This window comes from Coenobita brevimanus, chromosome 100 (assembly GCF_032717465.1).
Source record: "Coenobita brevimanus isolate Jiangsu-jjx chromosome 100, ASM3271746v2, whole genome shotgun sequence".
Classification (NCBI taxonomy): domain Eukaryota; kingdom Metazoa; phylum Arthropoda; class Malacostraca; order Decapoda; family Coenobitidae; genus Coenobita; species Coenobita brevimanus.
The window spans coordinates 56,400,990-56,426,773 of record NC_137053.1 but is presented as its reverse complement, the minus strand read 5'-3'; the positions used below and the strand labels follow the sequence as shown (position 1 = coordinate 56,426,773).

The 25,784-nt window shown below is 42.1% G+C and overlaps 1 protein-coding gene and 1 non-coding gene across 2 annotated transcripts in view; one reads left to right on the top strand and one right to left on the bottom strand.

The window, feature by feature from the left end:
* LOC145414662 (uncharacterized) overlaps positions 1-24,376 on the bottom strand; it is a 133,224-nt gene extending 108,848 nt beyond the window's left edge. Inside the window, exon 1 of the mRNA XM_080284181.1 lies at positions 23,850-24,376. Coding sequence (XP_080140307.1) covers positions 23,850-24,376 — 527 coding nt within the window. The remainder of the gene's footprint in view (positions 1-23,849) is intronic.
* On the top strand, positions 17,569-17,687 carry LOC145414786 (5S ribosomal RNA). Its single transcript, XR_013899940.1, has one exon. It is a non-coding gene; the product is annotated as a 5S ribosomal RNA (ribosomal RNA).
* Positions 24,377-25,784: the final 1,408 nt, after the last annotated feature.

Genomic DNA, 25,784 nt, shown 5'->3' with positions numbered 1-25,784 from the left:
AGCTAGAGAGTATGTAACGCTTTTTAGTGCAGGAAATCACATAGATATTTCATTGTTGTTACTGCTTGATTTTTATTCAGCCGAGGGGTAAAGTCTGGATTTCGATTTAAGAGTAGTTGACTAGTCTACGCAAAGGCCTACATCAGAGATTTAAAATTATTCACCAGATTCAAGGAGGTTGTAACCAGTCCTAGAGGAAAATCCTTTAACCACAGAACCACCGCATAGAATACGAGTACAAAAAATCATAACAGAAAGATGCTGCAGCCATTCCAGTAACATGCTTACAAACCCAACATTAGATCTGTTTAGTACCGCTGTAACGCATTTATTCTAACCTGACGAAGATTCCAAACCTCTTTTAGCTCAGTTAATGGCCAAGTCCTGTGTGACTGGTGGGTCGATTTGACTAAAGATCAAGGAGACTCTTTCCCATCTCGTGTCTAAGGCTGACATAATTTCATGCATCTCCGCCTTTGAATCAATCTGTGGGAATGGCTCAGTTCTGCCAGGTGAAAACAAAGTGATTTATTAACCTATTTTGAATGTGGAAGGATTAGGTGGGAAAGTGTTTGAGGGAGGGGTGGTTTGTCGTGGAGGAAAATGTCGTTGATGAGTAGGAACACAAATGCCTGAAGATTTTTAAATTCTTTAGTCGTGGCTGTTCCATGCAGAATAGGACAAACCATAGATAGATGGATAGATAGATAAACAGATAGATGAAAGAATGGATGGATGAAAGAATGGCAGATAGATTGATGGGTAGTTGGGTAGGTTGGTAGGCTTGCAGATGGATGGTTGGATGGAAGGATGGATGGATGGATGAACAAGTAAATAGATAGATAGATAGATAGATAGATAAATAATAGTGTGATATAGAACAACAGTAACTTCAGCGAGCGGTCTTCACGTATGGTGCATCAAATTGCCAACACCAGAATATAAGCAGTTTTCAGTAATACCAGAAATTTATCGGTTTTCGTTTATTAAGGTAATGGTGTTAGAAAGGTCACTGTCCTGTGGAAGACACTGCTACACCTCACTCACACTTATTGTCACACTTCACACTATCACGCTTCACACACTCCTCACATTACCACACCACACACTGTCACGCTTCTCACACACCCACCTCAAACTACCACACTGCACTCTAACACTTCTTATACACTCGACACACTGTCACACCACATGTGCACTTCTTACTGCCACACTTGTTACAGACCCTACACACTGTTACGGTTCACGCTGCCATACTTATACAATACACTTCACACCATTCACTGAAACAGAGCACACTGTCACGTCTCACACACACTACACAGCTCACAGTGTCATACATTCATTATATACCGACGCCTCTCATAGCCACACCTTACACTGTCACACCAACCGTCAAACTTTACACTGATACACCTCACACTGCCACACCTTACACTAACACACCACACATTACCATACCGCTCACACCCTCCACACATTACCACAGCTCACACTGCTTTATCAAACACTGCCACATCACACATTGTCACACATCACACTGTCACACGTCTCACAGCAACAGTTTCCACATCTCATATTTTCACACTTCAACCAGTAAATCTCACACTGTCACACCTCACTCCATCCCATCTCACACTACCACAGCTCATACTACCACACCTTATACTGCCACACATCACGTCTTCTCCTGCTCATAAACTTTTCTAGCATCCTGTACAACAAAGCCTCTATTTGTAACATCACCTCAAGCAGAGATTAATTGCCCCATTCACCAACAGAGTCATCAACCCCTGCCTTCCATTCACCCTTCATCTCTAGCACTAACTTCCACTTCTCCTTCACCTTTCTTTTGTCTTTGTACTTCCTTTCCCTTCTTCTTTCACTTCTGTCTCTGATGCCTAGCTCCCTTCCTGTCTCTCTCCTCTCTTTCTGTCCTTCCTTCTCATTTTCCTTCCTCTCTTCTTCCCTTCCTCCATATCTAGCACATTTCTTCCCCTTCTCTTCACCATTTTTTCTTTGGTCTGTCTTCACTTATCTTCCTTTTTCCTTACCCCTGCTATCTCTGATTCTTTCCTCTTTCCTCTATCTTTATTTCTCACTTCCCTTCCTTTTCTTTCCTGTCCTCTCATATCTAACACTTACTCCTCTTAATCAACATTCCTCTACCTTTTACTTCACCTCTCCCCTCTGCCTTTCTGTATTTGTTCCATTTAACCACCTTTCTTCGTCTGCGGTACCTCTTATCTCGTCTCCTCTCCTTTTTTCCTTCTGTGTCTGTTCGTCATTTCATTTTCCTTTGATTTTCCATTTATTTCTATTACCCACTTTCCTTCCTCTATCCTCTTTCCTTTTATCTCTATTCCACGTTTTTTCCTTTCTTGCAGTCGTGCCTCTGGCATAGTTTCTCGCTTTTCCTGTCACACCTCTTCCTGTGTGTCTATTCCTTATTCTCTTCCCCTCTCACTTTTTTTTAATCTAATCCCCATTTTCCTTTATCTCTCCCCTCTCAGGGCTTGGCTTTCCCTTTTCTCTTCCATCTGTCTACATTCCTTACTCTCCCTCCTCTTTCCCCTTTTTCCCTCATCTCTCGTCCTTGCTCTACATTGTCTCTCTTTTTTCTATCTTCCTACATATCCTGTATTCCCAATTTCCCCTCCTCTCCTTCATCATTATCCCTTCTCCATTCTTTCTCATCCATGATTTTGTATCATTTCTCATCCCCTCAGCTTTACCACATTTCCCTCCGTCCAGTCTTCGTTTCAAGACTCCTCTTCCTTTACATCTTCAGTTTTCTCATGCTTTTCTCAGCATCCTTATCCTTCACATTCCTTCTCCATGTCTCATGCCTCTCTACCCTTCGACTCCACCCCCAAACACCCGTCCACCGTACATGCGACCTTCATTTTTTTCATTCTCGTATAGTATTCATAAACATTCTTATTTTCCTTTCCTATTATCCCCCTTCCGTCTGTCCATCCGGCCATCCCTTTCCTCCTTCCCTCTTCCACATCCACCTACCCTTCGACTTCTCCCCCCACCCCTCTGCCTTTTTACAACTACTAGTAATAACACCCTCATCAGGAAGTGGCCATTCTCGATTATTCACTTGAAATTCACTCAGTCTCCTAACTCCGCTCAACCCTCCATCTCATTTCTCTTTCTCTCCCTCCACATCTTTCCCCCAGTTCTTTCACTTATAACATTTTTTTTTTACTTCCTCTCCTTCCGTCCCTTCATTCTTCTATTTCCTTCATTCCTCCTTCATTCTTCCACTCCATCCTTCATAGTTTTTCTCCAGTGTCCTTCCTATTCTGTACTTCTTTGTCCATTCTTCTCTCTTCTCATCACCATCCAACCCTTTTCTCTTTTTCCCTCGATCCTTTCCGTCTCTCCACTCTCTTTCCTCTATCCGTCATATCATTCCCTCCATCCATTACATTCCTGTACCTCCTCTCTCTCCCTCCCTTCCTATCGTTCTCTTCCTCCTTTTTTTATCCACACCTCTCGCGTCCCGTCTTCTCTATTATCATTTTCCTTCATCTTTTTAATTTTTTCATGTCTCCCCTTCATATGTCTCTCCTTCCTTAATTTTCTTCCATGCCCCGTTCCGTCCTCAAATCCCCTCCCCTCACTCCCCCCTTTCCTTCTCTCCTACTTCCAATCCAATTCCCCCTCTCTTGCTTCCCTCCTCCCTCCCCACCAGCTTTCCCTTTTCCTCTCTCCCGCCCCCTTTCGCTCTTCTCCTACTTCCAGTTCCATCTTTTTTCCTTCTCCCAATCTTCTCTCCTAGCCTTTCCCCCTTCCCTCATCTCACACTTGCACCCTGCTTCTTCTTTCTCTCTGTCTCTCCTCCCTATCCCTTCCACGTTAGCAGTGTCCGCAGCACGTGCACGGACCAACCACAAATACAAGGGACCCCAACCACAACCAGTTTAGGCCAGAATTTGATCACATTATTTTGGGTGATGACTGATGCCATTTTCTTAAGCATTTTCACTTTTATTTTTGGTAACCACAAATTCATGCAGCCCACGGGAGACCTCTTGTAGTGAGAGATTTAAGGAAAGTCGTAGCTAAGCATGCCAGCTCGAAAGTCTCTCCTTAGTGGAATTAAATCATTAGGAGGTAGTAATAAAATAAAAATAGATGCCACACCGTTAAAGGGGTTAGCTCTCTCTACACGATGACGTCTTGCTGTGTAATAATCATTGTGCAATCAGATGGTTATTTGTCAGCTTAGGAGACACTATCTGGATGGAAGAGGTTAGTTAAGGCCTTCATCCACTCTTTCACTACTAGGGCACTCTCTTAATTTGAATAAAATAATCCAGTGTGGTAGGAGGAAAAACAGAATAATTATAATGACGGCAAATTGAACAATATATACGATGACCTCGGACAGAAGGTATTAAAGAAATAAACCGTGAGACTCCAGTTTCGTAAATAAGCAAGACATACAAATCCATAAGAAGCTCGTTTAAAAACAGTATCCATTTAACCCTTTGAGACCTGTGCCATCATTTTTAGTCTATTTTTGCTGCTTCCAGATGATGAACATTAACTAAGGTGATCTCCCTGTAGAAGAAATGACTAAAGTAGGCAATTGAATAATAAACGCCTCCAGTCTGAAGATTTTTCCAGTCAGAAGAGAATCCCCCAGACAACAAGAATAAAAAATAGAAGACGTCAATCACTCAAGAGGGATGTGTTTATTTTACCTCAACAAAGGTGCCTGACGTTTTTCAGCGCAATTGATGGCCAAGTGTACTCAGATTGGACTGTCAGTCAGTGTGACTAGTAATCAAGGAGACTCATAACCCCCTCACACTAAGGCTCGTCGAATTTCATACAACACGACTTTGTATTAATGTAGTAGGAGTGGTCCAGTTCCCTAAGATCGAGATAAATGCGCCTCAGTCATCTTAATCCAGACTTACCACCACCCACAACACCCCTCAGAACATCCATCCATCCATCCATCATCCAATCCTACGTTGCCCCATGAGAAGCGTAGAAGCCCGGGGCTAGGCAGTTGGTCCTGACATTTAAGATGAGAGTGACTAGCCTCCTAAGTGACATTACGTGAGCAATAAACCCCAACCAACCCTTGGATATAAGCCTTCATCGGCTCAATCCGACTGGAGTGCAATAATTACTCACTAAACCACCAGGCACCAAAGTCTGGTTATATGGTTACCACCCAGCGTAGTAAATGGTTTCCTGGTGTACAGGAAACCATTTGGCTTGTCACTTGTGTAGAGTCACTCACAGGCAGAAGGAAGAGGAAAGAACGAAGGAAAGAAAGACGGAAGAGTGAGTGTAAAGTCACCCGTAGGCAGAAGGAAGAGGGAAGATTGAAGGAAAGAAAGACAGAAGAGGATGGAAGGAAAGAAGGATGGAGGAGAGGAAAGGGCAGACTCCCGACAGCTGCACTACATCGAGTGAGTGGATGGTGAGCGCCCCCACCTAGCAAAAGATTAAAATTTAACCTTTATTTACCGTTGTGAATGTAAGTGAGATTTTCAAGCTCACAAATTTGACCATCTGACAGCCTATCCTTCCTACTCATTATGGACGAGGCGGCTCAGACTTACTGTATACTTAAAATTTAGCTGAACACACACACACACACACACACACACACACACACACACACACACACACACACACACACACACACACACACACACACACACACACACACACACACACACACACACACACACACACACACACACACACACACACACACACACACACACACACACACACACACACACACACACACACACACACACACACACACACACACACACACACACACACACACACACACACACACACACACACACACACACACACACACACACACACACACACACACACACACACACACACACACACACACACACACACACACACACACACACACACACACACACACACACACACACACACACACACACACACACACACACACACACACACACACACACACACACACACACACACACACACACACACACACACACACACACACACACACACACACACACACACACACACACACACACACACACACACACACACACACACACACACACACACACACACACACACACACACACACACACACACACACACACACACACACACACACACACACACACACACACACACACACACACACACACACACACACACACACACACACACACACACACACACACACACACACACACACACACACACACACAGAGTCCTTCCCACCAACCTGTTAGAGGTGAACCAGTAGCCATCATTAGGAACACTCGCCACCACAATCAACCACGCCACTGCTACCAGCTACTACAACTGTCTACTAACACCCTTACCACCATCACTCACACCACTGCCACTATCAACCACACCACTACCACCATCAACCACACCACTTCCACCATCAGTCATACCACTACGAATCACAACCAGTCCACTACCACCAGCAGCGACAGCATTGCCACTACCAACCATACTACTGCCACCACCAGCCACACCTCTACCACCATCAATCATATCACTAACACCACCAACTACACCACTGACACCACCAACTACATCACTGCCCCAAAGAACCACACCCAATCCATTGCCAGCTAACCACACCCACATAATAGAGGCTTGCTTGCAGTGCACTTCAACTGGGACCTGTTCTTAGTTTTTTTGTGCAGTCATCTCTTATTTATTTATTTTTTTCAGCTTCCATCAGCCTGATCAGGAAAATTTTTTTTTTTTTTTTTTTTTATCTTGCTACTTCCATATGATTTTATGCGGCAAAGGATAGGCCTCTTATGAAGAAGTACTCGTAAGGTCAGTTGGAATCCAGTTAGGCCCTGATGTGTGGCGGCTTAGTGTTGTTTCGTTTTAAACCTCTAAATAGCCACTAGCTTTCAGCCCAAGAAGGTCTCCCAGTCTAAGTGCTTATGTGTGCAGTTACTGAAACTTGTACTCCTGGGCTCGTGTATTTGTAACTGCCTAAATGAGTGTCCATGCTTTACTCTGTCTGTTTGTCTGTCTTCTTTTGCACCTGCCTACTCCCCCGACACGTAATTAAGCGTTGCCTTGTGTTTCCTCCTAAATGGTTACCACTATATTGTCTAAGCGAGTCTGTTTGTCGGCTTGTCTTCCTTAATTATGCCTGTCTACCCAACTATTGTGTGGTTCAGTATGATCTCGTTTCCTCTAAATGTCTACTAGTTTTCTGCTTATATGAATCAACCAATCTGTCTACTGTAAGTTCTGCCTAAGTGAGTTGCTTGCTTGCTTGCTGCTTAAGAGAATCTACTGTCTTTTTGTTTGTCAGCAAATCTGCTTGCCTGTCTATCTTTATATCTTTTTACTCACCTCATTCTCAGCGCACTACTATTTGCCGGCAATCTTCTAAATGTGTCAGGTTTCTGTCAAAACCTGTCTTCTCACCTAGGTGTATCATGCCTGACCTAAAGTGTGTACCTACCAAAATTGCTTGTCTGCACGTCATGTTTACTACTTGCTCATTTTTCTCCTACCTTCCCTGTGTACACGTACTTGCCTGCCTCTCAGTACAACGTTCAGTCTATCATTTTCACTGCTTATCATCTTCCCTGACTATCTGTTTCCCCTGTACATCTTGACATATCTGGGATCTTGAAATGCTGTACCTGACTTTCCTCTAATTCCAGGTATTTTTTTTTTTTGTATCGCAAGGTTCTTTTTCTCTACCAGTTGTCCTCGCACATACTAAGGCTTTCATGAATATCCAGGGTGTCGCAGGAGGAAAGGGGAGAACTTTGGGATATGATAAATGAGGGATTCACATACATGCATACATATATATATATATATATATATATATATATATATATATATATATATATATATATATATATATATATATATATATATATATATATACCGTATATACACGGGAAGACGTACTAATATCCGGAGGTGATTTTAGTGTTGGTTTTGAGTAAAAAATGTGATATCAAAATGGGTTAAAATTCTTAACCATTGCGTATGTACTGTTGCTGATGACCCAACTGGTGAATTTAGAGGGAGAGAGATTTCCCTTTTTTATAAGGTCATTAGTAAAATATCTCAGTAGCTGTTAAGAATTTGACCAATGTTGATATAGCATTTTTTACCCAGTTTAGGTCTAGTATAGTTCATTTTATAATTTCTGTAATACAGTGAATAAATGTTTATTTGTAAACGTTGGAGTTAGTTAAGATTTGTCCATCTGTGGTCAACAGCTTGGACACGGGCAGAGTAAAGCCCGTCAGGGTGGAATGCGAGCTGAGTCAGGACTGTCAGGAGGGGGCGGCATAGCTACCGAGGGGGAGGATAAGACGATGCAGAATCAAACATTGGATGTATGCAGCAGTCATATATATAGACACTGAACATTTAAAGTGTATATACATAAATAAGAGTTAAAAGATGCTGCCAGATGTCTTTCACAAGCTGAGAAATGTCCTTTGACTGTGCCAAGAATAGAATACATACTTTTATACACAGTCCTTGTATGGAAAGGGATATTGGAAAATAATGATAGCAGTTTTCCAGTCAAGGTCTCTCTAAAGCTGAGTAAAGATATTTGGCGGTGGCTATAATAAGAAAATAAAGAAATCCGATATTGAAAGGAGTAAGCTTACTACATGATCTTTTATTTGATCTCCAGGTTATACTTCAACCACATTGTACAACTAGGAAATGGGATGATGATGATGGTTATGACAATGAGAAAGATATCCGTCACCACTTTCCTTCGTTGTGACACATAGGCTATCATCCATACTATTCGCATCGAGAGTGTACTTAAGTGATCTCACCTCCTACGTTTGTTCTACTGCACCCGAGGTTCATGTTAGTTCCTCTCTCTCTCTCTCTATCTCTCTCTCTCTCTCTCTGGGGGCGCGGTAGCACAGTGGTAGCGCGCTGAGCTTGTGATCGGGAGGTCGCAAGTTCGAGCCTCGCCCAGGCTACCGTTGCCGGGAGAGGTGGCGCCCTCCTGTAAACCAGCGGGGCTATATGGCCTTAGTTGCCTAGCTCGGGGAATTCATTTCTCTCTCTCTCTCTCTCTCTCTCTCTCTCTCATAATTGTTCTTTCACTTAGCAAGATCACGAGATCACGAAGTTAACGAAAAAATATTGTGAGGACTCGTTCTGTTCGCGTTTTACTTGAAGGATATAAATGCAAGACTGTAGAATTACCATCTATATTGTACATATTGACACTGGCAAAGGATAGATGTAATGAAAGTTCTATCCTATCAGATGAAGGCAGGCAGTCATGACGCTAAGCCAGTGGCAGGATGTCAGCAAAATAGATGTTTGATTCACGAAACTGCACTAGAATTTTCCATTAAAAAAAAAAAAAAAGTTCTTCCCAATGGCAGTGCCATTAAAGATTAGAGTAGGGCATGGTGAATCACAAAATTACTACTTTCACAGTGTCTAAACTTTAGGGGTCACTGTCCCTTGAAACTTAGAAATCTGACAACAGCGTAAGAAAAGACTGATAAAATCAACCGAAATGCAAATAATCATAAAGAAAAAAAAATCTCAGGACATAATCATATTGTTTCAAAAGTTTGCAGGATCGCACCTGGAATATGCTGTTATCTCTGGGAACAACTCTAGAGCAAGGAGCAATAAAACTGAAATTTCAAAGAAAGCTATCTAATTAATTCCATCTATAACTAAGATATACGAGGAATGATTGCTAAATCTTAATTCGCTTAAAACAAAAAGAGGCTTTGGAGACATTGTATATCAAACTCTGGTGGACCAGTGGGTTAAGGCTCTTCAGCCGGATGGGGCCCGTAAGTGCTTCTATCTGTGGGGTGGGTGGGAGTTTTGCTTATATAATTCCCCTCAGGGATGAACGAGGCCTAAGTGTTGGGACTAAGTAGCGTAACTCTAGACCCCTACGCTCCTGAAAGGGTAGAAGAAAAGCGGGGAGATTGGATAACAGACAGATATAGAGACTGACAACAGTAGACCTATGTAATTCCTCCAGTTATTTAACCGTACAAAGTTTGTCTGCTTTCCAGTTCGGTTTATTCCCAAAGGTTTTAAATGGCAGGGGAAGAGCTTTGTGCTTTACTACTCTACTCTGACGTTACGTTACCATTTAATTATAAAGTCACCAGTACTGTTAAGGATGAATCATCATATAAGAATCGTAAGGTCGGTTTTGTGTACCAGTGTAGCTCAGAAAGTGTGAGGACAGTGAAAAGGAGCAAGTAAACCCTCTTATACCCTCTTCTTCATAGCGCTCCAGACTAAATGAACGATGCCAAACCCTACTATAGCCTTACTGACTCAGCCATTCATACGGGATATGGGTCTGTGCGGCAACATACTAATGACACAATTAAGATTACGCCTCGATGACCAGCAGGAGCGGAGTGGGTGGGCTGGAGGTGCGGGGGTGAGATGGAGGTTGGTGGCTATGAACTCTCACTCCTCTGATTAATCACCAGCACAGCAGGGATTGTTTGTGGGGGAAATGAGATTAAACCCAGGAATCCGCGGACGTACTCTTTTGGCTTATTCTTGGTACTTCCAGACGATTTTATTGAACATAGGAGGATACCTTGTGAAGTAAAGCGGTTATTAAGGCTAATAAAGGTTATCTCCACCTCTCAAAGTCTCCCTTAAGCTTAATAAAATCGTCTAGAAATAGCACGAATGAAAAAAATCGTCAGTCTTTCAAGGAGTTAAATTTTGTATGACCAAATTTCTCTCCAAAGTGAATACTATCGTCTGGCAGGAACATGAATATGATAGATATGATCTCAAGAGATCGAAGACGTCGTCATGAAGGAGTTAGAGGACTGAACACACACACACACACACACACACACACACACACATATATATATATATATATATATATATATATATATATATATATATATATATATATATATATATATATATATAATGTGTGTGTGTGTGTGTGTGTGTGTGTGTGTGTGTGTGTGTGTGTGTGTGTGTGTATACCTGAATATTAGAATGGTAATTTTTTTCTTGTATCCGTGGAAGGAATACTGGAAACAGGTTGTCATGAGGACGATGGTGATGATAAAGCTGAAACTTCATTTTTTTCTTAAATGAAAATAGGTGTGTAAAATTTTGCTGAACGCCTTGTTACATACAAAACCGGATGGAATTTACAGTTCAGTCCTATCCCCTCTTTTCATGCATTATGTAAGGGCCTATGTGAGAGTGTGTATGTGCGTGTGCTTGTGCGTGTTCGTTTGTGTACATCTGTCAGCTGTCGTGAAGCAGCGGACCTTCGGCGCATCATACCGCTACCCAAAACACACACACACACACACACACACACACACACACACACACACACACACACACACACACACCGCTCGCTGGCTCAGTGGTAACGTTCTCGCTTGCCATCTTGTAGACGGGAGTTCGCGCCTCGCTTAGGTTGCGAAAAGTTTCACTGACGAAGTGGGCGTTTACTGTCCCCTTTGAGCAAGGGGATGAGTGTGTGCGTGTGTGAAGGCCACAGCCTTGCCTTTAGATCGGACTATATGAGCTCTCAGCTCCCTTCCGGGAGGGTAAAGCGACGATCACGACCAACAAATGATCCTGACCGACCCGGTGAATTACACAGAAGGGGCGGGGACGTTTGTCAGACTACGAATGACCTGGTACAAGTTGGGGGTTGGATCTGTAAGTTGGTTGGGGTAGATCAGATTAGGATATAATAGAACGGATTAGACTTAGGATACGTTAGGTTGGGGTTGGGATAGGTAATTTGTAGTTAATGTTTCTTCACGGGATAGGATTGGACTGGCATATGTTAGTATATGGCAAGCTGGGATAGAAGGTGCTGGGGATGGGCGCCTTCACGTGGTGGCACCGATATAAGTGGGTGGCTCAATGCCTGGTTATACATGCGTTCCTCACCTCCATCCTTATCAGCCAAAAGGAGAGTGGAGGACTGCACGAGAGGAGAAACTTAAAACTCCAGGCCTCTGGGTTCACATTCAAATGTGCCCAGGGTTGCAATTGCCGCTACATCTAGGTTGGAATAGGGCTAGGTGAAGCTGGATGGGGTAAGGTGAAACATTAGGCTAGGAAATGGATAATATTAAGCAGAGAAGAACAGGTTTGGTTCATGAGTTAGGACTGTCACGAGAGGGCTACGCATGAGTAAGTTAGGATGGTTAGGTTTGAATAGGGCTAGGTGACGTTAGGTTAGGTTGATGGAATTATTTGAATAGGTTATGGATGGGTAAAATGCAGTAGAATTGCTTAATAGGTTAGGGTGTAGTTAGGATAAGTTGGGATACGATTGTGAATAGATTATATTTGCGTGATGTCGAGAGCTGGGCTGTCTTCACCGGTAACGATAGGCTTGGGCAGGGGAAGGCTAAGCTAGGATCGAGCTGAGTATATGTAGAAATAAGCTGGTTGTATGGGGAAGGGTTGGCCCTGGACAGAGTTGGGAAGGATTGATTAGTGAAGGACTGGTTAATGGGAAAGCACTGGCTTTGGATTGGGACTGGGGAAGATAAGTTAGGATAGGTTTGGGTAAGGATAAGGTTTAGATAGGGATAAAATAGCGGGATAGGTTAGAATAGGACTGAAAGAAATCAGAGGTAAGTATGAAGAGAGTTTAATAACGCTTCGTTGGTAAGGACATAATATGGCTAGGGTTATTGCATGATAATTTAGGAAAGGACTGGAAGAGATTAAGATTGATTAAGGCGACAGTCAAGGCAGAGTTTGGATTGGGTTAGGACTGCAGCCTAGGCTAAAATAGGACTGAAAGATGTTAGAATTAGATGAACTGAGAGTTGGATTTGCATAATGGATCAAAATATAGATTAAATAGGGTTAGGACAGTTAAGGATATAGTTAAGATAGTATTAGTACAATGTTAGAATAAAGGTAAACGAAAACTTGAGAAGGAAAGCTTGGTAGATTAGGAGAGGGTAGAAAGTAGATTGAAATGAGCTGATAGCTGAATTTGGTAGCTTAGAAGTTGGAAATCTAAACTGAAATGGATAGGGTAAGAAAGAAGTTGGATTCGATTCGTGAGTTAAGGTACAGTAAGAAGGGGATATTGTAGATAGTTTTGGATAGGGCAATTTGAGTTTGATGTATGTGAGTTAGGATAAGATAATCTTAGATAATGTATTGTATGTGGGTTAATATGGGATACTTTGAGCTGGATATTACATGTGGGTTTGGATAATTCGATCTGAATCCTGCATATAATTTGAGTCTGAATGATGTGAGTTGAGGTAAGATAATTTTAGATATTGTACTGTATGTGTGTTACAGTAGGATAATTTGAGTTGGATAATATATGTGGGTTAGTATAATTTGATATGAATACTGCATGTGGATTAGGACGGGATTAAGTTAGATTAGGATGGAACAAGATGAGAACTGGATATGTCTAGTGGATCAGGACAGGGGAGTGGATGGGTGGGTGAGGTAAGATAAGTGTAACGGTATGGCGTGGTCAGTAGGACAGTAGGCTACGTGACGGGAAGTGCAAGTGGATGGACCAGGGCAGTGTATAGTCGGCTTCAAAAGTCCTGTCGATGTAGCTGTTTTTTTTCTCTCCAAGGACTTTTGACAGTGCGGTGAATCTGTAACATCGGATGCTAATGACACTGATCTATAGCTAAATAAAGTGATCAGTGTCAGTTGCTGCGGATTCACTATAATGATTTTCAAAGTCCGTGGAGAGAAAAACAGGAAAGGTGACAGGACTTCTGATGCCGATTGTACATTTACTAAGAAGTGACTGTAAATTTGATGTACCCTACATCCTAGTGTATCCTAATGTATCTGAATGTATCCCAATGTATTCTAGTGTATCTTGATGTATCCTAATATATTTTAAAGTACCCTAATGTATTTTAATATATCTTGATGTATCTTAATGTATCCTAATGTATCCTGATGTATCCTAATATATCCTTATTTATACCAACACTCCAAGGCCGGGATTCACACAGACTTGTGATCAATTTCCTCTCGTATTTATTTTCTCCAAAAAGGACAACATAATACCTCCCATTCCTCCAACAAAAACAAAGATTAGATAGGAGTGGAAAATTATAGTAGGTTGTATTTTGTCTGCAGGATAAACAAGGAAAGAAGAGTGCTTAATCTCCGTGTGTATTAAGTTCTTCCTTGAATAATAATAATAATAATAATAATAATAATAATAATAATAATAGTAAATGATAATGATAATAATAATAATGTAAGTTACGAGGGGGAAACTGTCTTCAGTATATCCAAGCATCCCACTCCAGTGGTTATATTCTCGTCAGTTAAGGAATTTATACATCCGTTCCGTATGACTGTTTTTTCACTGCATCTTGTATATTGCTTCTGCAGTCAAAGCCAAAATTAACAAAGAGACAGTACACCGTAACACACAAGACAAAACTGACCCCTTCATTACGATGCTGTCTCCTTCATGTATAAATTTTTTGCCCTATTGAGACCAGTGATGGGGTCAGTTACGTCGATTACAGTCAAATTACAGTTGCTTTTAAAATTTGGTCATTTATATTACAGTTACTCAGAGCTATAAGTACATTTCAGTTACACTCACTCAAAACAATAATAAAATTTCAATCAGTTGCTCAGAAGAATAATTACATTTCAATTACAATTACTCAAAAGTCAAAACCATTACATTTGTTGGGGGGGAGAGGTAAGTATTTGTGATGAACTTAAATTATCACAAATAAAAATAGTAATATGAATACAGTACCCTCCCTCCTTACAAGTGGAAACAGTGACCCATTTACCTGTGACGGTGTTGCTCTTGCGTCTTAAATACCCCGAGTTTTACGCACGAGAAGCTCTGGGAACATTATGAAAGGCTTGAGTCGATTCGGGAATGTTTTTTTCTTTTCTTTTTTTCATTCATTCCCGACCGCATTTCAGGTTGGAAAATTTCTGTGGAGTAAGTACTTTTTCCTCAGTTACAATAAAAAAGGCAGTGACAAGACCCCATCATTATAATTATTTTCCCTAAATGTAATTATGTTCAATTACACTTACACTTTTAACTGACTCCATCACTGATCCAGATTATTTTAATCAGGTGAGGGATATTTCTCGAACTGTGGGGTTTAGTTGTGTTCTTCTTAAGCACATTCACAGCCGCCATGCCAAATAAAATAGTCAGGTGCCAGAAAGAATACAATAAAAATGTCTTCGAGATGAAGCGTTAGTCGTCGCATTACTGTAGTAGTAGTAGTAGAATTATTATTATTATTATTATTATTATTATTATTATTATTATTATTATTATTATTATTATTATTAGTAGTAGTAGTAGTAGTAGTAGTAGCCCCAGCTACATCGGAAACTTGAAGTCAGTGGACTACAGGATGAAGCTGATCTTCAAAACCTTATCCACCTTTCGGGGGATAAGAAAGTAGTTGAGGGACGCCTGTACAGACAGGCAGTTGAGGGACCTAACCATATCGGTGCCACCACACGAAGGCGTCCCCCTCCAGCCCAAGATGGAGAAGTTAAGGTATAAAGCGCAAAATTAGTAATAAAAGAGAAGGTGACACAAAGCCTCCTTAAAAACGAGAAGACCTTAAGCATCACAAAATAGAGTCCGTATTCCAAGTGATCTCAGCATCATCCGTTACGTTGTTAATGCAAACTGTAATCGATATCAACACAGTACAAATAACATAGAAGAGAATGCTAAGATTTGTGTAAAATAGATGGCTACGGAAGAGGTAGGCCTACCACGAGGACTTGAATACGGCTTTAGTACAGAAATATCGGAAGATTCTCAATATTGCACTTTCAAACTCATCTGCAATAACCATCAAGAACATCTATAAATATAGTTACGAAATTAAGTCATTAGCGAAGAGTTTCAGAGATTTAATCCTCGTTAGCTGCAGACGATTATATTAAACTCAATAATGACCTTTCGTATTAGCAGGGATTAATGTAGAGTGTATCTCACGCCTCCAGCAAAAGAAAAAATTCTTTTAAGCTGAATAAAAGCATCTGGAATAGGCATGAATAGAACGAGAAATACAGAGACAAGTATCTTCCCAAAATTTGAAGAAAACATAGCGGAAAAATCGAACTATCTGCAACACGCACTGGTAGAAATAGGATTTTCAATTAATTTCGCCAGTTGTCAATTTCCATCAGACGGAACTGGAGTGGTAGGTGTTTCTCTGACTGCACGTCCTTGGGTTGATGGGGTTGAGAGTAGCACCAGGAAATCAGGTATACCAACAGTTCCGAGCTAGTCAGATTACTCAGGGTCATACTCTAAGTGGTTCTGAGAACACTGTAACTTCTTTTCCTTATCGATTTACTTACCACATTGAGCTTACGTATCCTCTTGTAAGTTTTTGATGCAAACTAAGTCGGTATTAAAACGACATAAAGAGTATACAAGAAAGTGGCTATGTAAAATGAAAAGTAAACTGTTAGAAGATTATTATGAAGCCTCTCATTCCACCTAAATTACGACACTCTCAAGCCCATCGTGCATTCTTGATTTAATTCCAACTGTAAGGATAAAGAAAGAGAACAGAGGCTTAGAGGAGGACTGGGTAAGACAGGGAAGAAAAGGGCAAGGCAAGGCAGGGCAGGGTTATGTACTGTAGGGAAAGACAGGGTAGGACAGGGTAAGGCAATGAAGAGTAGGGTACAGCAAGGCGGTGCGGGGTAGAGTAGGGTTTGGTAAGGGGTCTAATGTAGGGTAGGCAAGGGAAGATAAGGGAATAGTATGACAGGGAAGTTAAATACACGAGGAGTACGAAAAACAAAGAAGGTTTTTGTGCGGGGAAGGACAGGGTAAAGCAGGGTAGAAAAAGGAAAAGGATGACAGGGCAGGTGATAGAAGAACAGTATAGATCAGAGAAGGGGAACAAGACAGGGGAAAATAGGCTAGGTGAGGGAAGGACGGTATAGAGTGGTGTAGGAAGGTAGAACAGGGTAGGGGATGTCCGAGGGAGAAGCAGCCCTACATATGAAAGATCAAGAAAGGCATGATAAACTGTACTAAAAGAAAGAAAGCAAAGAAAATCTAGATGCATAACACTACTGTTGAAGCATACCAACATGGTAAAATTGGAAAAGAAACATACCAACGCAGCACGACTTTAAGCGATGCATACCAATATATAACGGGAATACTACACACACACACACACACACACACACACACACACACACACACACACACACACACACACACACATTAGTCGGTCCCAGAGCATACCAAAGCAACTTCCCAATTCAGCCTTTTAACACTGGTGACTTTTTTTGCTCATACATCTGGAGGTAACAAGAATATAATAATGACGTCATCGTGGCTAGGGCAGGTGCCCGAGGTGATGGGGTTACTGACCGATAAAGAAGAAGGAGGGAAGGGAGTCACTGAGTGGCTGTAAGGCTGGACAAGGACAGACAAGGTGGTGGGAATGGTAATGAAGGAGGCTTACGTAGTGGTAGGGAGGCTGAATTATGCTGCAGTCTCTCTCTCCCAACGGCCATGCCACGTTGAGTACACCGCTTCCCGTCCGATCAGCGAAGTTAAGCAACGTTGGGTCTGGTTAGTACTTGGATGGGTGACCGCCTGGGAACACCAGATGCTGTTGGCATCCCTACGTGTCAAGTGGGGTTGGTGGAGGATTAGTGCCCCTCCCTGTAAAACAATTAACTCTAAGCCCTTGACCACCCCGTTTGGGATACATGGCGTCTGGCAATGGATGGATGGACTCTCTCTCTCTCTGTATCTGTCTGTCTGTCTCTCTGTCTCTGTCTCTGTCTGTCTGTCTGTCTGTTTGTCTGTCTGTCTGTCTGTCAGCCCCCCCCTCTCTCTCTCTCTCTCTCTCTCTCCTAAACTCAGTCTCTTGCCATCCCACAATCCTTACATCAATAGCAATAACTCACAGCCACACCTTACCCCACGCCTCCCCTCCCCTTTCCCTCCCACCACCTCATCAATAACCCCGCCAGACACGTTCAAGTAGCCAGACGAGGCCCGCGGGGGGAGGAGAGAGGGCGGGAAATGAAGTACTGCCCCACGCCAAAGCTTAGTGACCGCGCTTTGATGGCCGTGTAGCATGCAGTGTGGGGCAGTGGGGCCTCAGAGGGAATGCCTGGGTGGAGAAGGAGGAGGAGGTCGAAAGATGAAACAGGTCTGGTTTACCTTCAGTTGCCTTGACCCAAAGAAGATATTTTTTCACCTTTGTGTATACTTTATTTTTACGTGCTGTCTTTCTTTCTTTTCTTTATTTTCTTCTTTTTCTATTGCATATCACATTTTTTGGTTTTAGCCTTGCAATATATACAAGGCGTCCCGGAACTTGACGTTTTATCTTCAAGAGGTGATTCTAGAGCTGCTTTTGAGTACAAAAAAATCCTGTATCAACCTAAATTCAACTCTTAGAACTAAGAGAGCAAAAGGTATTGATGACGTTATGGATGAATTAAGTGAGACATCATTTAAGCTTTTGTAGTTTTTAGTAACTAAAGCTCCATAGCGGTTGGGAATTAGATCCATGTAAAGGCATTTTTTGCTCAAAATCAGCTCTAGAATCACCTCCCGGAGCTATTGCGTCAAGTTCTGTGACTGTCTGTTTATCTGTCTTTCTGTTTATCTGTTTATCTGTGTATGTATGTCTATGTATCTCTCTATCTATGTTTCTGTCTATTTATCCATCTATATAATTTGACTTTTGATCCTGCACTTTGGCAGGCTTAATGGATTAGGATAAATTTAGTTTGGCTATTAATTTGGTTGGTTATTTAGGATCGAGCAACTGAAAGCTGGAGATATACAGTGGAGTCATAATTCAAGATGAAAGCCTACCTCATTACTGAAGGCTATCCTTAGCCTCTCCAGCTCGAAGCGTGTCCCTCAAATTAGTTTAAACATTAGATGGTTTCACATCAGTTGATTTGACACTGGACAGTCAGACGCAGGACAGTTTGTCGCCGGATGATATGTCATTGAATGGCTGACTCTAGACTGTTTGACACCAGACAGTTTGATACCAGATGATTTGACACCGGATGATATGACACTGGATGGCTGACACCGGATATGACACTGGATGATATGATACTGGATGGCTGACACCGGTTGATATGATACTGGATGGCTGGCACCGGATGATATGACACTGGATGGCTGGCACCGGATGATATGATACTGGATAGCTGACACCAGATGATATGACACTGGATGGCTGACACCGGATGATATGACAATGGATGGCTGACACCGGATGATATGACACTGGATGGCTGACACCGGATGATATGACACTGGATGGCAGACACCAGACTGTTTGACACCGGACACTTTGATTCAAGGTGGTTTGACACCGAACGATTAGACACCAGATAATCATATTCAGCTACAGGAAATTCTAGTAGCCAAAGGGTTAACTAACTGGGAACAATGTCTTTTAATTTTAGTTTATCTTTACCATCAGACGATTTTCTATTTTTTTAAGTTTTGGAAAATTTTGGGGTTAATAAAAACTATCACTACCAGTTCGAAAAATATCCTTCCATGCTAAAGAAAGTCGTCTGGAAATAGCAGGGATGAAAATAATGAGAGTCGTCCTCGGACTGAAGAGCTGTGTAAGTAATTTCAACCATGTGTAAGTGTTGGTTTACCTTCTGTGTGTGTGTGTGTGTGTGTGTGTGTGTGTGTGTGTGTGTGTGTTATCCCGCTTACGGTATATAAATGTATTCCATGTGAGCACTGGGCTAAGTGTGAACGTGTTGAAACGACAAACGTACATACATACATACATATCCTTATATAGGCTAACCGACATGACCGATATTAGGAGAGGGTTAGTATTCAGTCTGGTTGTCTTAAATTTCTCTCTCTCTCTCTCTCTCTCTCTCTCTCTCTCTCTCTCTCATAGTTTTTTTCTTGTCATTTATTTTCCTTAATATTTATCTTTTAACTCATAATTGAAGGTTAGGAATCACGGAAAAAATCGAAAGCAAGACAAAAAAACAAGTTCAAGAGAAGTTGCATGTGAGAAGGTCAGGGTAAGAGATCGTCTGGAGCAAGAAGTATCGGTTTTAGAGAGTTTGTCTAGAGATAAGGCAAAAAATATCAGGTGCTTCAGGAGGAAATATACGTTTAAGGAAGGTCGCTGAGAAAGTAAAAGTATGCCTGAAACAAGAGGAGAATGCTAGCCCAAGAGGGATCGCTTGGAGAAGAATAGAAAAAGAGAGGATCACTTGAAAGAAAGAAGAGAATTAAGGGAACAAAAGAGGTAGATTGGGAAAATGTCAGAGACAAAGATCAACTGAAATAGGAGGAGAATCAGACCAGAAAAAAAATATCCAAACCGAGAGGAAAATGCAAGTTCACGAGAGAGTGGCTGGATAAAGCTCAGGGAAAAAAAGAATCATCTGGAACAAGAAGAAGAGGGGAGGGGGAAAGGGAAGGGTGGCAGAGGATTTTACAGCACAAAGAGGGAGCCTGTCTCTAATTTTATTCCCCCTCAGAGACTCTCAAATTATCCTCAAGTATCAGATTTACATTCCAGATAAGGCGAGTTTATGGGACGTCGCTTGACCTCCCGTGTCAGATGCACAAGGGATGGAGTGAGAGGGACAATATTCGAATTTTTTGCTCTTACTTGCACGTTAGAGAGAGAGAGAGAGAGAGAGAGGGAGAGAGATACTCAATTCACTTTATTGTACTAATGACTTATGTACCGTACGTTATTATCAGTGACATTTGCCTAGATGGAATGAGTCAGACTAGATCATTCTGTTCGCTTAATTCTAGCATTTTATAGAATCAAAGACTTTTATGGGAAACATGGTGGCATTTAAACCCCTTCACTACGATGACGATTTTTATATTTGAGCAGGGAACACTATTCAGATCTTTTGCTTCCACTTGCACTATACTGAGAGGAGAATAATTTACGGGAAACTTGATGGAATTTAAACGCCTTCATATACGACTACGATGTGAAAATTTCTATTCCTTTTAATTGCCTACCGTTTCAGGCTCATATATGTAACGTGTAATGGCTTTAGTTCAAGGACGTATTCTCTGTTTTATTCTTTGTGCATTCAGACATATTTATTTAACATAGGAAGGGACCCAAATAAACAAGGGGTCAATAAGGGCTATATCAAATCCCTCCAGTTCGAGAAATATTTGCAAAGGTAAAGGAAACCGTCTATGTCAAGAATAAAGTTGAAAAATACGTTTCGGATCGAAGGGGTTAAGGCCATTGTATTCTGTTCACTTGATTTTACTTGCACTATAACGGGATTATTATCATTTTATTATTTTTCCGGAGAACTAACTGTAATTCAAACCCCGTCAGGAACCACACACCCATTCACGCAAGACATGGAGGGGGAGAGTGTTCAAATCCTTGCCTAGATTTGGTTTTTAGCCATATGAGAAAACTTAGCCAGGAAATCAGTGACATGAAGTACCATATGTAGAAATAAACTGGGAAGGACGCAGTTAAGAGAGGAAAAATCCTAACACCTACGAGAAAGCGGGAGTAGCAGGTCAGTGGAGAAGATATCGGGAACCCAGTCACATCTTACCTGTGTACTGTTATTAACCGGGCCAGACAGCATCCCTCGTAGCACGCAGTTTAGGTACTTACGTCTGCTTGAAAATCGTAAACTGTTCTTGTTCATCTGAGGTACGTTACGAATCAACGAAAGAACACTTAGTACTTTAATTAAAAAACAGACGATTATATTAACCTAAGCGAATTCCAGTAGCAGAAATCAAAATCGCAACCTGTTCTTGTTCAGCTGTGCCAAAATGTGAGAGTGCGAGGGAACACTTAGTAAATGAATTCAGGCTGACAATTATATTCTGTTGAGAGAAATCCCAGCCACAGATATGGTTAAACAGTAGGCCAGAAAGCACTTAACCACTCTATCCAGGCTATTGACACCATTTTATGGAGAGAAACCATCAGATTGCGTGAGAGGACATAGTTTTGCTCTTCAGGCTTCAACCATACGAGTTTACGCAACAATGTCACATCCTGGCATCTTAGCAACGTAAATAGTGAAAGCATGGACGAGAGGACATCGAAAAACGCATAACGTCTACCAGTGGACCGTTATGATGGAACAAACCTTGATATACTGAACTTGTATACTTAAAAAGAGGAGGGAGCGGGAGGGAGAATGGGAGGAAGGTAGGGTGGAAGGAGAGTGGGAAGAAAGTAGAGTGGGAGGGAGAATAGGAGAAAGGTAGGGGGGGAGGAAGAGCGGGAGGAAGGCAGGGGGAGAGGGAGAATGAGAAGTTAGGGTGGGAGGAAGAATGGGAGGAAGGTAGCACGGGAAGGAGGGGAAAATGGAAGGAAGGAAGGAATGGAGGAGGGAAGGAATAAGAGATGAAGAAATGGAGCAATGAAGGAAGGAGGGGAAACTGAAAGGGAAGGAGGTACGGCAAATGTTAGAAAGGGAGGGATGGAGGGGGGTGGAAGGAGAGGAGGGAGGTCGATAACAAGTATAGAGAAAAGAAGAGGGGGAGCGAATGAGGGATGAAGAAAAACAAAAGAAAGGAGGGAGACATGGAGGTCGAATGGACGGAAGGCAAAGAGACAGAGATGTACAACATATGAGAAGAATAAAGGAAACAGGCTGAGGGAACATGAAAGGAATGGTAGAGGGAAACAGAGAAGCAGGAAGAATAAGAGAAGGGATGGGGGAGGCGGGGAGGTAGAAGATGAGGGAGAGGGGCAGGGAGGAAGGAAAAGGAAAGGAAGGGTAGAAAGAGACATACAAGGAGGATGAACGAAAAATAGGACAGAGGGAGACAGGTAGGACAGAGGGAGAACGAACGTAGGGACGGAGAGAGAGAGACAGGGAGGAAGACCGACAAACAGACAGAAAGGAGGAAGGAGTAACAGGAAGGGGGGTGAGAGGAAAGGAGTAACGGAAGACAGGAATAACCTATGAAGGTCACTTACTCCTCTGTGCTAATTAGGCATATCAGAAATCCAATGATGAATACAAATCACGATCAAAATACTAACCAGGGCGCCCCTTAAAGAATGCATAATAAGGTATCTAGTAGTCGACTTTCTTCATGCCAGTATAGGCTGGAGTATGGATCAGAGATAGGCCAGGGTTATGGATATGGAACAAAGAGAGGTCATGGGTATGGAACAGAGAAGGATTATGGGTATGGAACAGAGGTAGATTATAGATATGGAACAGTGATTGGTTATGGGTATGGAGCAGAGGTAGGTTATGAGTATGGAACAGTGATGGGTTATGGGTATGGAACAGAGATAAGCTGAGGGAATGGAATAGAGATAAGCTGCTGTCATGGAAATTGAGTTATATGGGTTATTGGAAGTAGGAATGGGCTACGAAGGATTTAAAAAGGTCATACCAGGATGCCATATCTCTGTGGCAAACATACAGACAGTTGAATAGATACATAAACAGATAGATAAATTGACAGAAAGATGCTAGCAGACAGAAACGTAGATCTGTTATAGACAGACAGGTAAGCAGATAGACGGATAGTTGTAACCACAGGCAGATAGATACCAATAGATACATAGTCTGTTATACTGTATAGTACTGTGGAAATATACTGTTCAGCACGCACGAGAAGAACTTGAAGGGCCAAGTCAGGAGGTCGTATCCTTGTGCTGATGATGGATTCACTGACTAGGACTGGTAAATAAATAAGTGAGGAGCTGTATGCAGGTAGATAGAGAGGTAGATACAGGAATATACATTGGTTGAAAATATGAAAAATAAAATCTCTCGGTACTCACGGGAAGAAGAGTTTGAAGGGAAATGCCAAGAGTCCATATCTCTGCGGCTCAGCATGCGCACCACAGATGACCAGACGTGCACAGCTGTCGGTGTCCACTATATTGGGCAATCCCGCAAGGCTCTCGGTCACCAGGCGGGCCAAGAGCGACTCCTCCTGGTGAATGGAGCCATCTCTCGCTCCCTGTGCACCCTGAGACGTCGTGTATAGCGCCACACCAAGTCCACCAAGCAGGAAAAGGGCTATGAACGCGAGGGCGCCAAATGTTTCTGAGTCTAAGCCTGAAGCTGCGGAGTCCCCAGCCCCAGGCAGGGTGAAACTGAAGAGTGGGATGGTGAAGGCCACGGAGGTGTTGAAGGCCGCCGCTTGGTCATAGTTAAGGAAGAAGCGACCCTGTTGGCCCTCTGGCGGCGGGTCGTACAAGTCCTTTACCGTGTCATCCATACTGCTACTACTGGGTGTTGTTTCTGTCGCCGCCGCCGTCGCCACCGCCACCGCCGCCAACACCGCTGCCACACGCCACACCATCACGCCTGCAACGAAACCCAGCATCATGTATAAACGGACTGAAAGGACTGCGGTGAGGTTAGTATTTTAAGTGGACTTGGATATTCCGTAGGACCTCTTCCTTAATGATATATTTTGCACGTTACACATCAATATATTGTATATTACTGATACAAACTGCGTCTATACGAAAACGATATAAACATCATGGAAGAGATGTTTAAGATGTACCATGCAAAATAAATCGCTAAGGAAAAGGTGCTACAAAGCCTCCTATGCTACCTATAATACGGCCCTAATTCTGGAGACATAATCATTTAACCCTTTCACTAATACCACACCTTTATTTCATTATCGCATCTGCCAGACGGTTTTAGAATAGACGGGGTAATTGAGTTTCTGACCCTTTTTCACTGACTGACATCTCCACTTCAGCTGAATAAAATCGTCTGGTGGTAGCAAATCACCTTACTGAAGTGCTTAATTCTCGCTGCCACACCATCACTTAACCCTTTGAATCAGGTGACGTGCTTTTTATTTTAGTGCATTCGTATTATATTCCTTCCAGACTATTCGCATTTAGGAAAGGCCTGTTGTGCGAGTATTGGAGGGGTGAATGAAAGTTATGTCACACCCCATAGATTCGAGAAGTCTCCCCAAATTAAGTAGAATAGTCTAGATTATAGGAGAGAGAGAGAGAGAGAGAGAGAGAGAGAGAGAGAGAGAGAGAGAGATGGACAGTACGCCATCGGGTTTGAAAGGCTGAGACTCCTCGTACTGAAAGGGATAAAATTAGTCACCATTAACCCCTTCACTACCAAACGCCTCTCTCCTAAGTAAAGTAACAGATTATACTTGTAGCAAAAATTATATAGCAATATTTTTTTTTTGGTATTTCGTTTTTTAACTAACAGAACAGGGGAAGAAAAAACAAACGAAGAAAAAATAATCCATACACCAGATTACTGGTGTCATCCATTCATAAAAAATCTGTAACAATTGGACCTGAACAGCCATAGGTTGAAGTTTGGGGGGAAACAGATCTGGCCAAACGAGTTCCACAGAGATGCAGTTCGGGGAATTAAAGAATTCTGATAGGCAGAAGTTCTGCAATATGGTAGTGTGACATACTAGTCATGAGTGCTTCCAGATGGCCGTGCAGCACGAGGGAAGGCACGGAGAAGTGCCGTACTAAAGGAGTAAATGTAATGACTCGTTGGACCAGATGTAATAAAGGGATGCAGCTTTTTCTTTCTGTAATCTGTCTGGCACATGTATATTATAAAAATATTTAAACAACCTCTAAAACGAATACGAAATGAATATGAACTGAATCGACAGATAGGTAAGCTTTATAAAACTAAAGGTAAGTGACCTCTATCTAAAAGGAATGTGAACGAAATTGTATGGGATGTGAATTAAGGCCAAT